The sequence below is a fragment of the Xyrauchen texanus genome, chromosome 3, assembly GCF_025860055.1.
Source record: "Xyrauchen texanus isolate HMW12.3.18 chromosome 3, RBS_HiC_50CHRs, whole genome shotgun sequence".
Taxonomy (NCBI): Eukaryota; Metazoa; Chordata; class Actinopteri; order Cypriniformes; family Catostomidae; genus Xyrauchen; species Xyrauchen texanus.
In genome coordinates this window covers 34948912-34973304 of record NC_068278.1, presented here as the reverse complement: position 1 = coordinate 34973304, position 24393 = coordinate 34948912, and the positions used below count along the sequence as shown (strand labels likewise).

The window sequence follows — 24393 nt, the reverse complement described above, 5'->3', positions numbered from 1 at the left end:
TAATGCTAACTGCATAAAATTTTCCACAGGTGTGAATTTTTATTGGAATTTTAATATTTCACCCTATTTTCTTTAAAAATATATTTTTTGCACTAGTTACACAAAATACTCCCTCTTAGCGTCGTTTTGGACAAAAATGGCCCCATTGAAACCCTATAAAATTATGCAATATTTTTTACAGATCGTGCCATTTTTTCAGGTTTGGCATATCATCGCTTTTGTTGTTGTTTTCTGCTGTTTTTGGCTTATGCATATTATAGAGCCAATTAGATACATTATGAATATATAATTGTGTGAGTGTGTTGGTATGGATTTCAGAGTGTGGTTTGTATGTGTCTGAGGCTCTAATAATAAAAATAAAAAAAATTCTGTTTAGCATTTATTAAATTGAAAATAATTATAATTATTATATTTTTTATAAAAAAACAACAGTGGCATTATGTAAACAAACCGGCTAAAGAATTTTAAAGTGTTAAAATTCTGAAAATAAATGAATGTTTGGTAATTATGATTAGAACTGATGCTGGTTAAAATATAAGTCAGTGAAAGTAGAAAAAAATATTATTCTATAATATTTTTATGACACTTTTTTGACATGGCCAAGTGGTAGCTTTTTTTTAAATCTGATACTGCATAAAAAATATGAAAGCATCAAAATGAATGTTGTTGTTAATCATTGACATATCCGAGGCTCTAATAATCAAAGAAAAAAAATTCTGCATAGCATCTATTAAATTGAAAATAATTATTATTTTTCATTTTTTCCTAAAAAAAACAACAGTGGCATTATGTAAACAAACCAGCGTTTAAAGGGTTAAAATTCTAAAAATGAATGAATGTTTGGTCATTATGATTAGAGCTGATGCTGGTTAAAAAAATTATGTCAGTGAAAGTGGAAAAAAATACAAATCTATAATATTTTTATGACAGTTTTTGGACATGGCCATTTTTGTCCATAATGAACCTATGTGTAACTTTTTTTAATTGATGCACAAGGGTTAAATAATCACCTGTAACCACTTTAAAGTTAATGAAAAATGCCAAATTAATTTATACTATATATAAAAAAACTTATATAACATGTGACTTACAATATATTCCAGAAAATAAGGTAAATGGCAAGATAGGTATACTTTCACTTTACCTTAGCTTTCCCGGTGCTCTGCAATATATGCACCAGAGCGCACGCCATCTCCTCTTTGTTCTTAACGCTGATGACTGGCTCCAGTGCAGAGCAGAGCAGCATGTAGTTGTTTGTGGTGTATTCTGCAAACTCTTTGTAGAGTTCCATAGGCAAGATGTTCATGCTCTGGTACCGGGCCTTGATGCGGACCATAGGGCCTGCTGTTTTCCCTTTACCCGGATTGGGCTGGCTGAGCAGGTACCATTTCTCAACCAGCTGTCTGCTCGTGACAGTCACCACTGGAATGCTAACCAGTCCCACATAGTTGTTCTTGTCCTTTTTCTTTTTTTTGTCTGAGTCCCTATACAGGTGGACGGTGATGTTCTGGACAGTAGGGAGGTTATTGAACTCAAAATGTTCACCCCAAAAGACATTATCCGTTTTCAGTTTGCAGGTTGTGCGTGCGTAAAGGGCATCATCCAGGCAGAGTTCACAGAAGTACTTTTTCTTGGCTGGAAGGTCCTTTGCTTCGATAATCCAGAGCTGAAGAGTATTCTCGACCCGCCGAGTGTTGTCCTAGAGACAGGAGGCAAAGTGAGGTCATTGGACTATTAGGATATTATGCCACGCATCATAAAAGATTATTACCGCGCGAGTGTGACATCTAATGGGGTCAGTGATTTAGAGATGGTGCTCTATTTGATTCACTAATACCCTCTGTTTCCGATCACCCACCCTTGGCTTGAAATTATTAGGCCCTTTATTTTAGATCACTTCATGTCCTTCCTATAAAGATAGCAGGAAGGTTCAGAAAATATTGCATGACATCATCCAACAGTGAATGTCATTCTCTGGCCTTTTTAAATAGAGTCTTTCCAGCATGAGGTCATGAGGTTTAATATACGAGGGACAGACATAAATTTGACCTGCATCATGCTGCAGTCCAGGTTTAAGCGTTTCTGGATACCTAATAGAGGTTAATTTATAGATATCCCTTTACAGTATAACTTAAAAGGCAGTGGAGGATGAGATCAGAATAAAACTAAATGTCACGGTTATTCTGAGGCCACAGAGCATTCATGAAATCACTGAACTGCACAGACTAAGGCTTGACTGATAGTTGTTGAGTGTACTGAGAAATTAATATTGTTTAGGGCTTTAGTGCTCACAGATATGCCCCACACTAATAAACACACACTAAGGCAATTGATTTAGCAAAACCTGGTATTGAGGTGCTCCACTGTGTGCCCTCATCACAGATAATGAACTAATTAGGCCGACAGAAATGGGCCTGTGTTGCAGCAGCTATAATCTTCTCCACACTACGACAGCATCAACATCTCGTCAACTGTTTACAGCAAAGGTCTCTAATGCCTGGCAGCGGTGCTCACCGCCAAAACCCATTGAGTAATTAAAATGGATGACTGAACGATGAGGAAGATTGGAAGAAGGCACATACTGTATAACTTGAACGTTGTGCTTGATTTTTACAATCAAATACATTTTTTTAATCATTGATTGGTGAAATGAGCTGTCGGATAAGATTTAATTCTTGCCGGCCTCTCTAAGCAACCATATGTTTTGCAGTTTCTCTCTTGTGCTTATATCAAAGTGAGAGAGAAGGAGAGAGAGAGAGAGAGAGAGAGAGAGAGAGAGAGAGAGAGAGAGAGAGAGAGAGACAACACTGCTCTATATTTATAAATACAGATTTCTTTTTATACATCTTTCTCTTTTCTTTTCAGTGAACATTTTATAATTACAGTAATCAGATTTCTACATTTGTCAAGATATGTCATGTATTACTGTTTGTCAATGCAGGTATATAAGTGATGCCTTCCAGCCCTTCCACTACAGGAAGGCAACTTTACCTTATTAGGGTGGATAGCTCGTCGTAGGTTCTCCATCCATTTGTCTCTCTCTGCGGCTGAACGACAAGAAAAGCACTTACTACCTGTGGAGGTGCTCACCTGGAAAAAAAGCCAATAATTGTCAGCCTACTGCAGGAATGTCACAGCGTCTGTATTGCTTTCAGCAATGGTACATCCAAGTATGTTTCTGTTGCTATGTAAGTAACAAAAGAACAAGCATATATTGCATTTCAGTGTAATCTGAAAAGGTTTTAAACTGGCAAGAACAAGGTGCAAAATGTGAGCGTTTTAGCCATTTTGTGTTCTTGAGCATTCAACAGATAAATTAACTGAGTTCCATCACTTGGAACAGTGAATGTAACTCGGTTGAGCTGTTCTGTGTCTATGTGTCCTGTGTGTATGCCTTTAATCCTCTTCAAACAGAGTGAATTTCAGTGCTTTTCCAAGATGGTTTATGCTGGTAAGTGCTGGTTTAGTCCTATTTCTTGTATGATCAGTTATTACTGTCACTTCCAACACTGTAAAAAGTGGTAACCTGCAATTGTTAACTTATGGTTCTATTTCTACTTGATCTAATGCTTAAAAATACTTTTGTTGTGTAACCTAATGTAATGAAGTTAATGTAGTCATGTTATAATTTTGATATAAATAAAATATTATTTTATGTTAACAAAAATGTCATGTGATAAAACAAACAAACAATTAACATCATGTTAACACATAAAGCAAAAAATATTTAGTAACTTGAAATTGACAATTAATTTTTTCAGTGTACTCGCATACAAAAAAATAAAATAAATAAATACTGAACCATATTTATTGAGAGATATTCCTCAAATTCATAGCGCACTTCTCACACACCTTACAGTCTAGCTGATCCCACAAAAGCTCAATGGGTTTAAGATCCATAACACTCTTTTCCAATGATCTGTTGTCCAATGTCTGTGTTTCTTTGCCAACTCTAACATTTTCTTTTTGTTTTTCTGTTTCAAAAGTGTCTTTTTCTTCAGAATTCTTCCCATAAGGCCTGCACCTCTGAGTCTTCTCTCTATAAAAACTGGTGTTAAGCAGGTAGAATTCAATGAAGCTGTCAGCTGAGGACACATAAGGTGTCTATTTCTCAAACTAGAGACTCTGATGTACTTCTCTTGTTTAGTTGTACATCTGGCCTTCCATATCTCTTTCTGTTCTTGTTAGAGCAAGTTTTTCTTTGTCTTTGAAGACTGTAGTGTACACCTTTGTAAGAAATCTTTCAATTTCAAGCACTGTATAGCGGTCAATCCTCAAACAATGATTGACTGACGAGTTTCTAGAGAAAGCTGTTTCTTTTTTTTGTGCCATTTTTGACCTAATATTGACCTTAAGCTATGCCAGTCCATTGCATACTGTGACAACTCATAAACAAACATAAAGACAATGTTAAGCTTCATTTTACAAACAAAATAGCTTTCAACTGTATTTTATGTAATTGCAAGTGATTTTCTAGTAACAAATTAGCAATTTAGCATGATTACTCAAGGATAAGGTGTTCGAGTGATGGCTGCTGGAAATGGGGCCTGTCAAGATTTGATAAAAATAAAAAACTTTTTTCAAATAGTGATGGTGCTGTTTTTTACATTAGTAATGTCTTGACTATACTTTTTGATCAGTTGATTGCCGCTTTGGTGAAATAAAGATTTTCTTCCAAAACAGCACAATCTCTACATTATTCCAAACTTTTGCCGCCAGTGTATGTACACTCTCGGAGCACTTTATTAGGAACACTATGACCTCTCTCATCAACAAGGTGTTTTCTTCCACAGAACTGCCACTCTGTAATGGTCCTGTCACTCTGTCAGTATGGGTTTTTGTCTGACAGGACTGTGGCATTATCGTCCCATGTCTGTCTTGTGTTTTGTTGTCTGTCTTTGTGTGAGTGAGCAGTTTTGGTTGTATTCCCTGCTGCGTGCTCTTCAGTCTGTCTTGTTTCATGTCTGGAGTATGGTGTCTGTGTCCTGACTTCCTGTCAGTTTCGATGTCAGGATCTGGACACTCATGCTCCATGTCTGTCTGTTATTGACATGGGTCCGTTGTGCTTTTGGCAGCATGCATTCACATCAATAGTTTATGTTTGTTTCTCACGAAAACGGGTGCGCCTCGCAATGCGTCTGTCTTCGTGTTGTGCTGAAGTACACTTTGGTCTGAGATTTCGGGTTTGTGTGTGGCTGAACTCTTGCACAGGAGTTCTGTTTGGTTTTTCTCACCTGTTGCATGAATCCCTTGGTGTTTGTCTTGCAATGTAAGCTCAGGTTTTGTTTAGCGTGAGAATGCGTGGCATTTTTTGTCAGTTGCCATGGGCTTATATTGCCTTATTATCTTGGTGATGTGCGCTCATGCCATTTGGGTGTTTTATCGTCTTGTGAGACCACGTGGCTTTGTTTTGTTTCTGTATTGCCACGTGTCTCTCTTTCTTACATCATACCCTGCCTCCTTGTTTGCCCATTATTAGTTTATTAATCACACCTGCCCTGTCTTGTTAACCTGATGATTTCTCTCCCTATTTTAGTCTCCTTGTGTTTGATGTCCAGTGCCAGTTCGTCTTGTTTCCAGTCATGTTTTCCAGTCGGTCCTGTGTATTTGTTTGTTTATTCCAGTCAGACAGTCTGTCGGTCGGTCTGGTTTCCTGTTTTCTGTTCCCTGCCTGGTCAAGTTGTTTCTGTTCCTTGCTGCCTTCTGCCCCAGCCCTAGATTACCTTTTTCCTCTACAAGATAGTTTATGTTTGTTTTTTCCCCCTTGTGGAAGTTTTGGTTTGTTTTTGCCCTTTTTGTGTTATTAATCTTTTGTTTTTTAAAACTCTGCACTAGATTCCTGAGCCTCACTCTCCAATTATGATATGCACACAGGATGTTTTTTGTTTTTGGCACCATTCTGAGTAAACTTTAGAAACTGTTGTGTGTAAAAATCCCAGGAGTTCAGCTGTTACAGAAATGCTCAAACCAGCCCGTCTGGCACCAACAATCATGGCGCGGTCTATATAAATATTTTTCCCCATTCTGATGGTTGATGTGAACATTAACTGAAGCTCCTGACCTGCATCTGAATGATTTTATGCATTGCACTGCTGCCACATGATTGGCTGATTAGATAATCGTATGAATTAGTAGGTGTACAGGTGTTCCTAATAAAGTGCTCAGTGAGTGTATGTCAGTCCCTTCAGGATTTTGCAATCTTGCAATCACAAGAATTAATGCTAATTCAACCACTGACTGCATTTTTTGTGGTAGCTTGCAATTTTGCATAACTTCTGCAATTGCTTTTCTGCATTCTTGAAAGTGGAAACACAAAATGTTTAAATCTCGAAACAGTGGAGAAATATCCAACTGCACAGCTGCTATCCGATCATCTCCACCTCACAGTAACAGCAGTGACTGACCCTGCACCACAGATTACACTCAGAACAGCTCATAAAGTGCGTGTGAATATTGAATGCTTGCTATGATTGGTCCTGCGAAAAGTTTAGACAAGGATTTTGATATTGAATGCAAAATGCTCTGGTTTCACTTTAATTTAACATTTGTATAATGGCAACTGTTCTTGGTTGTTGTAACAGTGTTAAGGACATGTAGTGACACAGATGAAAAAATTAGCTGCTGAGCTTTAGAGTGCCCCATAATGCACTCTTGCACCTGTAAAAAAGCATTACCTTATTTGGATAGTAAAATGTATTTGTCATTTGTGTTTTTAGTTTACAGTTTTATTGTAGGTCTACTATTTTAACCTATTTTAAGGGTCTTTCACTGAACTCGTAATATATCACAGGTTTTGTGACAACTCTTAAATGTATGGTATTTATGTGTGTATTAATTCAATTATGCACTAAAATATTAACAGGTAATTGCACTTAAACAATCATTGCCAGAAATTACACAAATATAATATAATTATTTGTGAGTTTTCACTGCAAAACAACACAAAAAACACTGCAAATTCTGTTGTTTTGCACCACAATAATCAAGAAAAATTGCAGCAAAATCCTGGTGGGACTGGTATGTGTATAAAGTCAAGTGTAAGATGTGTCTATACCTCAAAGCAGAAATCTTGTCCGAGGATGGAGCTGTGCACTGGTTTAATAAGGACCTCCTCCTCCATGCTGAGGTCCAAAGCTTCTACTGCACTGCTGGGACTGATCAAAGACTCGTGAGAGCGTGACTCCTTCAGCCTGGGCATCAGATGAGACCTGAGAAGGTAACAGACACAAATCAGTGACTTAGTGTCTCTCTCATACACACTTGCTCGAGCACTTTCAAAATCCTAAACAAGTAAACTCTAAACAAAATCTAAACGAATTCTCTTAAAAGAATTCAGTTCAGTATCACCATTCAGTGATATTCCAATTAGTTCATGAGAACTCCATGACAACTATATAGCAAATATTAACGTTACCTAATTTGCAGGTGTAATATGAGGACACGTTTTCTGGTGCTATCTGGAGACACATTTATGCTGAGATAACAGTGACGGTAGGTACACTAAAGAGACTTAAATGACACAGTAGTTTCTAGGGTAAAAGAATAACAGATGTTATAACAAACAATATAGGTTGAGTTTTCACAGTGTGAAGGAAATACCGATAGCCAGTTTTCTCCTAAAGAGATACAGTGGTCCCAAAATGTATTTGGACAATTTGGACAATATATAGCAATATATATATATATATATATATATATATATATATATATAAAATCTTGAAATTATACATGGCTTACATGCACAGTTTTTGCAAAGAACACCAGTGTGATCTTGTATACAGTAGATTACAATTTGTGTAATTTTTCTACTGTAAGTCTTGTAAACGCTGGAAATAGAGGTTGAGCACTTTTCTATATCCAGCACTTAACCAGTTTTAAATTAACACTCATAAGTCAAATGCACAAACACTCACAAAAAACTTGACTTCCAATTGAGAATTTTAAGGTAAATTCTGCCATGCATTTCAATATTGGTTAAGTTACAAATACAAAATGCAGGAGATAATGGTTCAGAACATAGAGGAAGATCTGTGTGGTGTGAGTGCTTGCAAGCATGTGTGAAGAATGAAGCTATTTAAAATGTCAATATCACTCCTGTCTCACCAATTCAATATGTTCCGCATCCATAATAAACAGTGATGGCAAGATAGCAAGCATATCATTGGAATATTCAACATGTTTACAGCTGTAATTAGAGTGTGAGATCTCATCTAGGACATAGACTGTGTTGATCTGTACTGATGTTAATTAGTGTTTGCTACAAAGCAGATCGGATCTGTTCAGATCTGAACAGTTCCACAATTCAACCTTGGTATCAGCTGTAAAGAGATGTTCACAGAAACTAGGGGAGTTGTGGTTAACTGACACACATAGGAAATGTACTGTATAAGGTCTTTAGACACAGGTGATGCTGTTGGTAGATTTTATCAATCTCTCTGCCATAAACCCATATTTATCTCTCTGCACAGAGAGATAAATCAACTTTCAAGCAAGAGATTGCTTTGTTCAAAACCTACTGAGCTGCCTCTGGAGGCAGCATTTTAGGCCATCATAGGCACACTTCTGAAAAAAGGCTTTTCCAAAAGGTAGGCAACTTAATAATGCTGCCTCCTAATAGGCCGTTCACACCAAACATGTTTCTGCATCTGCCTGCACTGTTTTTTAATTGTTTTTCTATGCACTAGATGGATGGCTTTGACCAGTGCGCCATGTCTTGCTGTTTTTACAGCGTGTTTTTAAGATGCAACTTTAAAAATGTGTTTTTCAAGACACCAGCATTCTGTTTTGTTCATTGTGTTGCATCATTTATTAACACAAGTATGCATTCTAAATACCCCTTAGGATACCTAGTTTTGTCTAGATTCTAAGGCAACATTCTATGTATCCTTCACGAAGAAGGCAGTCCCATTATGCACTCCAATGAGCACAGTAAAACAATAAAAGTATAGTTCACCCAAAAATGAAATTTCTTTCATCTTACTCACCCTCATGCCATACCAGATGTGTATGACTTACTTTCTTCTGCAGAGCAAGATTGCATTTTGTAAGATTTGTACATTTGATTTTGTTAAAGATTAAGAAATTCAATTAGATGGAAAGTGTTATTCAATTGAAATGGATACATCTTGAAAATAGGCAAAAATATTTTTTTGAGAGTGGTTAAACCAATATCTCCAGAAGTGATATACTAGGTGTGGATGAGAAACAGATTGGTATTTAAACAATTGTTTTACCATAAATCTCCACTTTCATTTTCAAAATATGAAAATATGAAAGTGTAGATTTATAGTGAAAAATTACTTTAATATTGATCTGTTTGTCACCCACACTTATATCACTTCAGAAGATATGGATTTAACCATTAGAGTTATAAGGATTACATTTATGCTGCCTTAATGTGATTTTTGCAGATTCAAAGGTCTGGTCAACATTTTACTTGCATTGTAAGGACCAACAGAGCGTAGAGATTTTCCTCTAAAATTTGTGTTCTGCAGAAGAAAGAAAGTCATACACATATAGCATGAGGGTGACTAAATGATGATGGAATTTAAATTTTTAGGTGGACAATCTCTTTCATTCCAAGGTGGAGAAAGAAGTGAGAGAAATTTTCATTAAATATATATATATATATAAAAAAAACGTATTCAATATTGATCCATTTAAAAAAAATATATGGTTAAAAATAATAAAAAAACGGACTATTTTACCACAAGTTTATGTATGTTATGAATATTTATGCTTTTTATAGTATTGCGTTGTTCCTCTGGCATCATCTATATTGAAATCTTATGTGTGCATCACACAAAGAGTGCTATTTGTATGCTGCACCAAGCTGTTGCCTATGTAGGACATTCTAGATCAGTCACTTACAGTATGAGGTTCCATGATGGTTAGGATTCTGCCATAGAAGGCAGCTGCCTATACTGGTTTTAGAACAATGCTCTATATCTGTCTCCATAAACAATCATCTACTGTCTATTGCTCTCTGTGTTTTTCTCATAAATTATGTACTATTTTCTATTACCCTGAGCCCTTTCTTTACCCCCCACACCCTGTTTTCCTTTACTTGCTATTTCCACTCTCCATCTCCCTCTCTCTTCTACTAAGATCTTCAGATGCAAGACTATACTCATGAGACAAACCTAGTCTCTTAACCACAGAAGCTTCAGAGAGTAAAGTGTGTATGTGCATGTGTGTGTGTATACAAAGTTCACTGGCTTATTTCTGATTGGCTGAAGTGAACGAAGCAGAGGACTGCAAGAGTAATTGGAGCAAAGGGGATTGTGGGATTTATCCATGCTTGAAGCACTGTTTGAGAGATGGAGCATCAAGCTAGCACTCAAACGACAAGTTGAGTTACAGAACAGGGAAAAACCAATGTCGGTTTTCCTGACTGGCGTTAAATTGACGGGATGACACTGACAGGAGATTCTGGGAATAGCTGTCAAAAAACAAGCTTGAGCGAAAGAATGTAGAAGGGAGAGGGAAATATAGAATGAAACAGTGTTTGTTGGTGGTGGGGCTTCATCTGAGTTTTACTTAGTGACTGGATACCAAATTTTACTCAACATCATCAAAAGAATGTTCTCTTTGGTTCTCAAGAGATGAGCTGCTGATTTCTGAATGAAACTAACAGTTTCCTTGAGTAGGACTTAATATCAGCTCTTCAAGTCTTTATACAGTGGTGAGAGAAAGAAAGGGAGAAAGAGGGATCAGGGGTGAAAATCGGTCAAAGAGACTTGTTCTCCTCAGAAGCACTTATTTGGCTAGCAAGTTTGGGAAGATCAATTGCCATGGAAACAAAGAGAGAATAGTTCACTGCTTTCCACGTGCCCTACCAAAGCAAAAAAAAAAAAAACTACCAAATATTTCTTTTTCTCTGAGAAATAAAATAAATGTCTGATTGTGCATTTTGAAGTTTCTATGTAAGATGTATCAATATAAACTTAATAATGTATGTTATTATGTAAGGAATAATATACAGTCAGCTGGTCATTTTTGCCAAATAAACCCATACAAGGTGATCAGGAGAGGCATGTATCATCCTGAAGGGGTTTATTTTGCAGTAATGACAGGCTGACTGTACATTATTGCTTATTACTTGGCTACTTAAAAAACAAGTAAAACAAAAAGATGATAAATATTGGTTTCAGTTTAAATATTTTTTTAAGTGAGAAGAAGACTGCAGAGTGCAATAAGAGACATGAAACTAGCACAGTGTAGGAAATTGGTTGCCAAGGACAATGGTCAATTAAACTGTTTAACGCTCATTATACAAAAATGTTTGACTGCAGAATGCCAAGTTTTCCAGAGAGCCGTGCAATAAGAGAGCATTCAACCATTATTGCACTATACATATTAAAGTATGTGCAAATGCATTAAGTAGGAATAAAGGATTTACAGAATAGCTATTTGATGACAATTCAATACTACTCACCATTAACTTACTGTTATTTCTCATTACAAGAGTAAAAAGTTTGTTATAAAAATTTTGAGGAAGCTGTGCTTCCGGTGCAGTCTTAAAGCAATCGCCACAGCTGTACTACTATCCTTAGTCACGCTTTCATTTTTGTCAAATTAAACTAAAAGTTCCAATGCTTTTCTTCAACAATATAAAGTGGAAAGAAAAAGTTGCTAAAGATTAGTAAAATGTGTTATTTGTTTCTACAAATTCACAACTGTATGTACAGTATGCATGAAACTACATAAACTAAGGTCAAATGCTTAGTTTCTACATAATAACAAGGAAAAGTTAGTAATACAGGTCTAGTAAAATACTGTATGCATTAAACGACATAAACTTGTAACATACAACAACATTAATTATGTGTTACACTGAGCTCTTATAACTAATCTTATATCTCTTAATTATTTTGAAGCACACCCAGGATAAGCACGTTCTCAGTACTGATATGATGTAACAGCACATTTTGGATCATCCAAATAGTGACTGGGCAATTTAGGCTCAGAGAGAAGTGCATTCTGTGAGTAACAGGTGAGGCTAAGAGAGGAAAAGGACATGTGCAGACAAGAGGATCGTGCAGAGGTGTACCCACTATGGAATGTGTTTGTGTTTTGTCCTTGGGTGTCTGCGTGTATAAATATGTCTGATTTAAAGGCATTACAAGTAAAACTAATATGGAGATGGATGTAGTACACAAACACATGGTAACCCACCCACTTACCTACATGAAGTGTGTTTCTAGAAGGTTCACTGTCACATTAGTCTACCAGAATGAATGTTAATGTCAGCATCGGAGGCAAGGAACGACACCGTATGAATGATAATATATCTCCTCTAACTGTGTCGACTGTGTGTGTGTGTGTGTGTGTGTGTGTGTGTGAAAGAGAGAGTGTATTTTATCCTGTTAGTGGGATCATGTTAGTGTGCTCAGTGATGTGGTGTGCATGCTTAATGGCATGTGCAACAACCTCTTTGATGTTAGTGCAATTCCTGCCAATAAAAGTGAGTGTGTGAGTGTGTTTGTGTGTGTTTTCGTGGTGGAGATGTATTTACTCAAATACTGAACTGTGAACAGTGCACCCCCAACATACTTATCAACTCAAACAGAGCAACACGCATATTCAGTCTGCTGAGAAGCGACTGACCTGTTTGTCCTTGAAAAAAGAATCCTTTTCATTACACTTTGCCATGGTTTCTCTCTTTATCTTTCATTTTCCCACATTTACCCAGAATCCTCTTCTTCCTAAATGGATGTCCTGGTCGTGTCCCGCACGCACACTTTCTGTCTGCACTGGCCTCTATCTCTGTCTCAGTAAATATTTCAGACACTGTGCCAGAAAGAAGTCATACACTTCATCTTCCATTCCTCATTTCTGTTCTTAATTTTCATCCAGACCACTTATTTTAATTTCAGGACCATCATAAAAACACAAATGTATAAAATAAGCATCAGTGATATGTCTGAAAATAAACATGAAAAAGTTAGAAGTGACAGTGATATGTTGGCATAACGTTGCATTACAAAATGGTTCTTTTGATTCAGTGACAGCACTAAAGTAAGAGAAAGGAGAGAGAGACTTTGAATGTTCTATAAATACAAGTTTTGAACCAGATTATCCAATTCAATTCTGAATTTAAGTCAAGAAGGGAAACATAGCAACCCTTGACAAAACAACAAACACATGCAATGAGGTCACCCAGTAATAGCAGGCACAAAATCAATATCTATTTTTATGAAACAGAGACTCTCAGTAAGAGTAATAGACATTGCTTGGCCCTTTATCTTGTTCTCTGACTTCGAAAAAAAAAAAAGAAAAAAAAGATTTATACACCATGAGACAAAAATAAGTTATTTCACTGTTATTCATGCAGTGTGATCCACGCAATTAGGGTGTGAAAACTTCACACCCTGACTATTCTTGTTAGACTCCCTGCTATAGTGTGTGTGTGTGTGTGTGTGTGTGTGTGTGTGTGTGTGTGTGTGTGTGTGTGTGTGTGTGTGTGTGTGTGTGTGTGTGTGTGTGCGCATTACACACACTAGTATCAGAACACTAATTTAGACATTTGACAAATAAGATTCCATCTGTGATCTCAAGCCATTTAGCATCTTCATGTCAAATTCAAACATCAATAACAACATAAGAACATAGTAAGAAACATTAAAAATTTAATTTAGGGAGTATTTTGAGAAAACAATTTGCACTGTCAATTAGGCTAAGTAAAATATTAAAAAATCTTAAAATAGATGTGCTATTCTAAGTTGTTTATGTTCAGTAAATTTCCACCATTATTAATGCACGTTACTGTAAATTAGGGGACCTACAGACTAGAATGCATAAGATAATGCGACAAATCCATTGTTTACAATGAGAATGGTGCATTACAAAGATGCAGAGGAAACATGCAAGGGTTTGTGAAAGCGATACGCCATCATGCAACCAAAAGCTAAGAAAGTATGACATTTTAGAGAGGTGGGTCTAGTGGTGTATTCAGGAATAAGATTTGCTGGATATCTGCTAGATTTCAAATTGACCAGGCTCTTTCCCTCAAAATACATGTTATCCATTTGTATCTGTCAAATCCTCTGACAGATTCTTCTTTCACCCATGTAATATACAGACACAAAAAGTGGAAGATTTTTGGGAACTTTAGAAGGTGTTATGTTCATTAAATATATACTTGATTTTAGCCTTCATAAGTGCCTAAAAATGTGCAATTATGTTGTATACATTTTTTGTATAGACCACAGAAGTTGGATGGATTGAGGAGATTTTCACTCTTGTGCTAAATACATTTTGGTCATTCTTGCTTGAAAAATGCATAAGCCCACAGGGTTAGTTTTGTAGACTCAGAACAAGCTTAGCTGATCTAGCTATGAAGCCTAGTTGATCCTTCGTTGAATAGGTTTACAGAAGAAATAAACTTGGCTTAATCTCAAAGGAAAACCAGTCCCAAATAATACACTGAAGACCCATCTCTAATTGCAAGTTTATTAGAGAAGTTAGACTTGCATTTGTTCAGGGATGCAGAACGCAAAATTGTTTTTTAAAACAATCTTGAAAATTGCTCTTTAATCTCAGAAATTTTCCATCCATCAATATATGCTTCATCTAATGTACTCATCTTATTGTCACCTTGTGACCTTAGCAGGGATAGAAGCACCCATTACAAAATAGATGAGTTCACAAATCAAACTGACCTTGACCTTGAAAGAAACAGTAGGAAAAAGAAAAACAGGAAGACAAAGAGGGATATAGATGCTCCCTAACAAACAGGAGGCAACTGCTTGACACACTGCTTGATACACACAATTCAGCCTTCCAGAGAAAAGTTAAGGTCACGAGCATACAGATACATTTAGCATGGTGGCTGGAGACTGAAATGGCACCTTTCAGACACATATGTACAGTGCACATCTCTGCATTTACTATGAAGACATTTGTGAGGTCACTGATAACAGTGATTACATGGCTGACAGACTGACAGCAGTTACTGAGTGGGTCAGCGATGGAAAAACAGTGATTAATATAACATGCTCAAAAAAATATTTTAGCCTATTTTTAAGATGTATCCATTTCAATTGAATATTTTTTATTTTTTTTTATCGAATAGTTTTGAAGAAAATGTAATTAATCAAACATGCACTTTGTAAGATTTGTACATTTTATTCTGTTAAAGATTAGGCAATTCAATTAGATGGAAATTTGTTATTCAATTGAAATGGATAAATCTTGAAAATAGGCTAAAATATTTTTTGAGTGCATGCTTTTACGTGTGCTGTAATACTACATACACACAAAGTTGCAAAATGTCTTAAAATGTTAATTATTTTATAAAAGTGATTAAAATAAGTAGATTATAGCGGAGTATAGGGTGGTGGAATATTAAGTCAATTAGTGCTCTAATGTTCCTTCTATCAACAATTTTAAGCCAAACATCAGAATTAAAATTCGGCAACATTTAAATTAGAATGCTTTCTAATTTGCATGCTTTCCAATTCACTCAGTTGGGCTTCTGTATAAGGGCCTGGCGAAATAGTGTTGGGAGACAACAAGAGGGTGATAATATTTACTGAGGCTGTTCGCAGCATGGACATGGCACAGACATAACAGACATTACAAGCTGACAGCATTCCAATGTTACAAAAGTTTTTATACTTCAAGAATGAACAAAGTGACTTCGATGAGTTTGCAGGTTTGTGAATGAAACTGGTGTAACTGCGCAAACTGAACGATTAGAAAATGGCGATGTTTATTATGTAATTTCTCTAACAGAATGCAAAAAATTACTATTACTTGAACTACTTCAAAGAGTTCTCATCAAAAAATCCTCCACATGCAGTAATGGCAGCTTTTCACTGAGCTCTATAAACACTGATAAAAAACAACACTCAGCACCCAAAACAAACACACACACACACACACACATATATATATATATTTAAAAACACTGGCGACCAAATGTTTGGGATAATGTGCAAATTGGTACTTTGAGTGGCATTCACTGATCACAATGTATAGTCAGGACATTAATAACGTCTAAAATTACTATTACAATAAAATAAAAAAAATCTGAACTTCTTAAACTTCTTCAAAGAGTTCTCCTAAAAAAAATCATTGACATGCAGCAATGACAGCTTTGCAGATCCTTCTCATTCCAGCTGTCTGTTTGTACAGATACTCAGGTGACATTTCATCCCACGCTTCCTGTAGCACTTGCCATAGATGTGGCTGTCTTCTCGGGCACTTCTCACGCATCTTACAGTCTAGCTGATCCCACAAAAGCTCAATGGGGTTAAGATCCATAACACTCTTTTACAATTATCTGTTGTCCAATGTCCGTGTTTCTTTGCCCACTCTAACATTTTCTTTTTGTTTTTCTGTTTCAAAAGCTTTTCTTTGCAATTATTCCCATAAGGCCTGCACCCCTGAGTCTTCTCTTTACTGTTGTACATGAAACTGGTGTTGAGCATGTAGAATTCAATGAAGCTGTCAGCTGAGGACACGTAAGGTGTCTATTTCTCAAAATAGAGACTCTGATGTACTTCTCATCTTGTTTAGTTGTACATCTGGCCTTCCACGTCTCTTTCTGTCCTTGTTAGAGCCAGTTGTCCTTTGTCTTTGAAGACTGTAGTGTACACCTTTGTATGAAATCTTCAGTGGTTTTTTGGGGGGGCAATTTCAAGCATTGTATAGTCTTCATTCTTCAAAACAATGATTGACTGACTAGTTTCTAGAGAAAGCTGTTTCTTTTTTCCATTTTTGACTTAATATTGGCCTTAAGTCATGCCAGTATATTGCATTCTGTGGCAACTCAAAAACAAACACAATGTTAAGCTTCATTTAACGAAGAAAATAGCTTTCAACTATGTTTGATATAATGGCAAGTGATTTTCTTGTACCAAATTAGTAATTTAGCATGATTACTCAAGGATAAGGTGTTGGAGTAATGGCTGCTGGAAATGGGGCCTTTCTAGATTTGATCAAAAATGAATTTATTCAAACAGTGATGGTACTGTTTTTCAGTAATGTCCTGTCACACTATACATTGTGATCAGCTGAATGTTACTTTGGTGAATTAAAGTACTAATTTCCTTCCGAAACAGCAAAATCTGTACATTATTCCAAACCTTTGGCTGCCAGTGTATTACGATGATAATACGTCTGATTATCAATTTGTGATTGTGATACCAAGCCTAATTCAATGTATATGTATATTTAAAATAAATTATAATATTAAACTGTTATAATAAATTATTTTTAAATATTATTATATAATTTCTATAATTATATATTTTAACTATTTAATTTTAAATTTTTAAGTTAAATACAGAACAAATTTCTTTTTTGTAATATGGAATTTTATTTCAAAATTCTAACCAAACCATGAAACCTCACTGTAAAAACGAATCCAACTGAACATAACCATAACATGGCGCCAGTCAGTCAGGTCAGTTGAGTAGAAAAATGAGATCAGAAGTAACTGGTTTGATGCTGCTTTCTTTAGACATTGAATACTAATTAAAAAAAAGTCTTTCATCATTAGCAAACTACAATGGCCAAAATCACAATGTCAATTAATGTAGTATATGATTAATCGTGCAGCCTGTGGGTTCGCTCTCATCACTGCACTCCCATTTAGAGAGAGAGAGAAAGAGATCTCTACAAGGCTCTTTCGTTGTTTGGCTCTACCATCGAATGGACCGCAACTAGGAAAAGGTGAGTTTCCATGGCAACTAGCCGACAGGTACAATTTTAGCCCCAAAAAGAGAGCACATCCCATAATGATCTGAGTGAGGCACTGGCAATCGTCACATTTAGTGAAGATGAAAAAGAACATTTGATGAATGTTAGCAGTTTATTACTGTCATTTAAAATATCAATAAATTGCTATCATGCACTAAATCAGTACTGAACTCTTTGTGTGATGAAGGGGCAGTAGGGATTGGTGGATCGATACTAAAAGTATCAATACTTCCGATACTGATGTGGTATAAAGAATATCAGTCCTCACATAAAAAATATAAATTCTGAAGTTGTTTTTTTTAAACTAGTGATCTTATTATTTAGATAACATGAATATTAATGCATCTCATAATCTTCAAAGTGGAAAAAAAGAATTTTATTAGCGAATTGTTGCATAGCACCCGAATTATTTTTTTCTTCCGCTCATCTTGACGCACAGAAATGCTAAAATACACCAGCAGACAGACAGCGCTCACCCTTTCAGTCAGTAATCGTTCAAAGAGGGAACAGTGCTTTCCTGAGGTAATGACAGAAAAACAGCATCTAGAGTTATTCGGACTAAGTAATGACAAACCTATAAGTGACATTTATTATAATGGGCTGGTTTGACCATTTTTACAGGGTTTTTTTTTAATTAAGAGGTGCTAAAACATTGATAATGATCTTTAATCCTCATTAATAAATGATACCCTCATGAAAACTACCCATGGATTTACTGTAATAATATTGTATTAACCATGACTAGTAACCATGAATGTAGTAACCACGTTTTACTTTTACGTAGCCAAGGTTTTGCTACAGCATTACTGTAGCATCCATATTGTAACTTGGTTTTAGTAATAGTAACCATATAATAATATTTATGGTATTATATGTTGCTTATATGTACTCATTTTTAAAAGGTAAACAAAGGAGCCTAATAATTTTCTGCTTAGGCCTATAAATACATACAAAATTAAGTAATAATTTAAGTTACTAATTTTATCCAAAGAATTTATAAAAATTAAATGTATTAGAGGGATCTTTATTGGTATCGATATCGGCGATACTGGTCTAAAAGTGGGGTGGGGCCGGGTCGTGATTATACACACCCGGTCCCTTATCAGGCTAATTAAGCCTCCGAGAGGGATAAAGGCCGATTGCGGATGGTGGTGCGGGAGAGAGAGATCTGTTTCCCTACCCTTGTGCCCTCCCTCATCCAGGTAGATGGGGATGACCTGCCAGCAGACAGGACTTAGGGCACACCCTCTCCCAGGGAAAGGGGGTACGTCATGCCGTGGGCTCCCCTGCCTGAGAGAACGAGGGAGGAATGTGACAGGGCAGAGGGCGGGCCGGTCGTGATTATACACACCCGGTCCCTTATCAGGCTAATCAAGCCTCCGAGAGGGATAAAGGCCGATTGCAGACAGTCGTGCGACGAGAGAGAGATCGTTTACGGACATGTCCGTCATGTGTGTGTTTTGTCTTATGTTTAAGTTTATCATTAAAATATTATTTATATTGACAAGCCGGTTCTCGCCTCCTCCTTTCCAAAGTGGTATCGGCCATCCCTAAGGGGCAGTGTGCATACAACTGAGGTTTCATACAGCGAGGGTTAAATCAGTATACCCAGACCCTAAACAGCCAGGACAGTGAAAAGAGTCAAAGACATAAACTGGGTACAACATTTTCTTTTTTCCCCACTGTGCCTGATTTTACAAGCCACTTTTATTTTTCAAATACTGTACAGATTATATGTTTTATCTACTGTATATCTTATATATAGTAGAAATGAATAAATATTGAGTATGCTGTATATTTGAGAGCATATATAACAAATATTATAATTTTTATTATGTTAAATTTGCAGCATACACATAGAAGCTAAAAATTATACAAGCAGAAAAGAGAAACGTCTTGTTTAAGCACCATATCTGAAGCTGTTCTGAATTATTATGACTACACGAGACAACTGACCTGAATCCCAATGTCGCTGCATTCCCTTTTCTTTTGTACGGTAACATGTGCAGCAACAAATATCTGGAATAATAATGTCAAAATGCAGTGAACCTTGTTTAACATAAGCTGTTTAGCCTATATAATGTCACACTTTGTTGCTCTAATGTAACTATCAACCCTTCTTTATTCTACATCATATTCGATTAAAAATTACTTTTTTACTCATTATAGAATAAAAAAAACACAAAATAATTCAAAGCCATTCTACAAAAAATAATTCAACAAAACAATTTACAAAAACAACAACAACAACAAAAAACACCTTAGAGTAAGCTATTATAACCCAATTCCATTCATCATCATATAATGATTACAAAGGACATCACCATTATGTCAGCTGAACCGGATGTTCAAAACAGAAGCTAAAAAAAAAAAGGTTAGGATGAATAATGCCACTTACACTTAGACTGAATTTCTTGTAACACCGCTTCATCAATCTGCTCTCACGGCAATATGTTTTGACTCTGATTTTGATCTGAATTTGCGTTTCGCTTCATGGACTGTTTAGGAGAATTGTGTGTGATCTCTGGCCTTTGCACTGTGCTGGAGAGAGAACTTCCCATGGGATAGCCGATAACACACCTCCTCCTTCACACGCCCCATTTAATCAGATAATGCTTGCTTTCCCCACATGGAATTTGATAACATTTTAACTTTCTTATTTCATTGGACTCCAATGTATCATCTCCATGCCATTTAAATAGTTTTTCATATGATGCATTTTTCTGACGTTGAGGAAATCTGTTATTAACAGGGTACAGGTTGTTGTCTCTCAAATGATAGTCGTATTGCATGTAGCAGCCTAATGGCATGTGCACTATGAACTATGCACTCAATAAAATGTGGTAATAAACTGAAAGTACACACGATATCCTATATGCACACAATAACATGTAGTAATGACATATACAGAATGTACACAATTACAGGTAGTAATAAAGCTAATAATGAGTACATTAAATACTACATAAGAGTGCATGTTTATGCAGACACACACACACACACACACACACACACACACACACACACACACACACACACACACACACACACACACATTATTATTATCTTTTGCTTTGCTACAGTGAGTTCAACAAAAAGCATTAGACATGGTAAGCATTGATTCTAAGAAAAACAGAAAGGAAGTGTACAGTGTCCAGTCTTTGAACATTAAACATTCCCTGATTCTAAAGTATCAATAAGTGCGCCTAGCAAGAAAGGACATGACATCAAGACTCAGATATGCAGAACAAGAGGGGGAAAAAAAACAGCACGAGACATAATAATGTTTGGGGGAGTCATAAGGTCATTCAGACGTGCAGCACAGGGCTTACAAATACACATAAACAGATGCATACACACATAGATCTACTAAAGCTTTTGTGAAACTAGAGGACAGCATCACACATTCATGTAGATTTCCTTGATAAACAATTTGGCTACAACATTCTCTCTTCAAAAAAGATAAAGCATTCCCTTCTGAAGTCACCTTTACTCCCTAACCAAAAATAGACCAACATTTCCATAAGGCTTTTGAATGATTACATTGTAAATAATGCTAACCTAAAAATGTACCTAACAATTTATTCTCAAATCATTAATATAAACTAATAACTCTACAACACACCTATATATAATAACATTTTTTTTTTATAAAACACAGTCGTAAAATTATCTGGTTTGATTCAAGTTAAAAACTTTAGTAAACATATCTGAATCAACCTGAATACATAAGGTTGCACCAATACAACTAACTGTTATGAGTTAAGGTAACAATTGCAGGTTAACACTTTTTACAGTGTAACAAGTGAAAAATAGAACTCCACATTTTCATTTTTAGTCAATTTTGTGTATTATATATGAGAGGAAGGATATATTTCTGCTTTCATGCAAACCCTTTAAACACACACTCGTCCCATCACATCTAACATTACCACATGGGCCAAATGGTTAATTTCACAGTTATATCATGACAGAGGAACACACAGGTAATGGATGCCAGTCTCTCCATATGCATATAAAAAGGAAATAAAGCTCCAGTTGGTGCCAAAATGGAAAACAGAGAGTGAAGGATGCTGGAAAATTCAACACAATGACAGTGCGAGGGAAGACATGTCATTCTCATGAGAAATGGGCTAAATGTGCTAAACAGCAAAAAAATTAGCCTTGGCTTGAACAAATCCTCTTTGAATATGGCAATGCCACACACACAAATGCCTTTGTCTTATCACAAGCAAACAGTTGAGCCCTGGGTGTTTACTGGGCATCTGGTTAAACGCTAACCAAAGGTTGTTCTGGACTGGGCACTTCCTTGTTTCAAACACACATTAACACATACTCAATGACTTGCAAAGCTAAAATAGGGTACAGTATATGCAAAGAAAATTTGGACATTTGCATAATTTTTGATTATAAAAATATGGCCACAACCCTTGGCCACGATACTACACTTACACTAGTGAAAACTACTAAAATAAAGAATAACTACATAAAGAATTGTGCCTGATTACAGCTGTCTCCTTTAAAAGTTTGGTTACATTATTTCGATTTTAAATAATATAACGTGTAGTTTGAATAGATACAATTTTTAACTTAAAGTGGTGTTTGTAATTTGCTCTTGTGAATCATTCAAATGTGTGTTTATATGTTTGTGTTTGCATTATTCAAATGTGTTAATGTGTAAGCATGCAGTATCCACTTAATGTGAAATAACTACGGCTGGGAATCCAATATTTTTTTTTTACTAATTCATCGCACAATTTGCTGTAATTAATCGCAATTAATCGCATTTTCCCACAAGCTTGTAATCATCAATATTTAAACATAGAATCACCTAATTAAATTAATCAACACAAAGGATGTATAATATATCCAGTGGCGGCTGCTGGTCTTTCAAAGAGGGGAAGCTCATTTTCGGCCTACATTATAAACTTATTTACCCTATTTTTTGCACTAAATCAATCTTAGGTGTTGATCTGCCCTGCTGTTTAATTCTAATTTTTTCCTCGTAAGGAAGACTTTCAAATGGCTTCGCCAAAATCAGGTCGATAATATTAGCACCATCTGCCATCGTGCGCAGTTTCACCTGTACGACGCTAGCCTAGCCTACTGTATGAATGAATGAATGAACGAACGAACGAACGAACGCTCTAAAACAAAATACATTAAACTTGTTAAAACTGAAACAAGGAATGTGGTGTATAATTGTGTGAAATGTATTATGCAAATTGACTAGCAATTTCGCCAAACAAATATAAAGAAATAGGTTGCAGCAGTTTGTCTTTCGACTACACTTGAGAAATCCGCGATGGGACTGAGCGCGAAATAGCTTCAGTGACTTCTTATAGTACAGATTCGCTGTCAATCAAAAGGAGATGCAGTCTTTCGACAGATCCTCCAATCATCACGCGGAAGCCCGGAGTCCGGACCAGCCCACTCCTCATTCACCCCCAGAGACGCTGAGCGTCCGTGGGTGGGACATAATCGCAGCATTTATCCAATGACCGTCTATTTTCGGAGCACTGAAAAAAACTGTTCAGAGCAGCCCCATTGAAGTCAATGGACGCTCGGCTTCAACAGTGAAATGCACTGACGCTACGGGAATGTATGAGAAGTAAATCGAGTCAGCCGACCTGCTATATGTAATGTAGCTGATTCTGAATGAACTCGTCTTCGAGATGAACGTGTTCTTACGCATTTTTAGTCAATAAATTGTTTACACAATAGTACATATTTGACCATTATTTTTTTGACATTATAGGGGAAGCTGAGCTTCCCTTGCAGTCTTAAAGAAATCCCCACTGAATATATCCCATCAAATATATTACATGCAGCAACATTATAAACAACAAAGTATAAGTTGGATATTAAAACCATGTTGAAACATGCACGCACACAAACACACACGCACGCACACAAACACACACGCACGCGCTCACACACACACACACGCGCACACACACATACACACAGGTAGAGAGATCACAAACACTAGAGAGAGAAATATTAACTAACATGCAAGGTTCAAGAAGTTCCTCCAGCTTTTGCAGTTTAGCGAGCTCCTGTGCGGTCAACATGGCAATTTTATGACATTTGGCCAGAACACTGTCGAGTCCACAGTCATGAAGAGAAATCGTGACTGTCATTTGCACACGGTGCACCATGCAGGGCAGGTGTTCAAAAGGTAGTACTCTCGCGGTTGCCGTCATGTTCCGAGCACTGTCCATCCCAAGTGTTGTTAACTTTTGCTCTACTTTCAGATATTTGGCGATTCTAAAAAATGTTCAGCGAATGCCTCCGCAAAGTGGCGCTGTGTGGTTCACAGTAAGAGCAAACAAACGCAATCACCACTCTGCTGTGACGCCAGAGTAGTTGTTATTGCTTACCCTTGAGCAAAACTCCACCCTTGTCCTTCTCCGTCATGCCAGGATGACTTGACTCAAGGGTCAAGGGCACACTCACAATAGAAAAATGTAGTGTTTGTGATTGAGGCAAAAAAAAAGCACTACGTCAATTTATCTTTTTAATACGTTAATCATTTCAAATTAATCACAAAGATTAACACGTTAATTCCCCCAGCCCTAGAAATCACATGATGGTTTTTGTGGTCTGAAGCAAGCAATTCATACAAATTTTTCTGAAAAACTTTTACCAGAAATGTAAGCGCAGCGTAGTTCTAGCGGGAAG

General features: G+C 36.4%; 1 protein-coding gene across 2 annotated transcripts in view; it reads right to left on the bottom strand.

The window, feature by feature from the left end:
• Positions 1-24393, bottom strand: part of dab2ipb (DAB2 interacting protein b) — a 113911-nt gene that overhangs the window by 49381 nt on the left and 40137 nt on the right. For both annotated transcript variants that reach the window (XM_052102245.1, XM_052102253.1), the window contains 3 exons: positions 7055-7208; positions 2992-3090; positions 1145-1699 (listed from right to left, as the gene is read on the bottom strand). In XM_052102245.1, coding sequence (XP_051958205.1) covers positions 1145-1699; positions 2992-3090; positions 7055-7208 — 808 coding nt within the window. The remainder of the gene's footprint in view (positions 1-1144; positions 1700-2991; positions 3091-7054; positions 7209-24393) is intronic.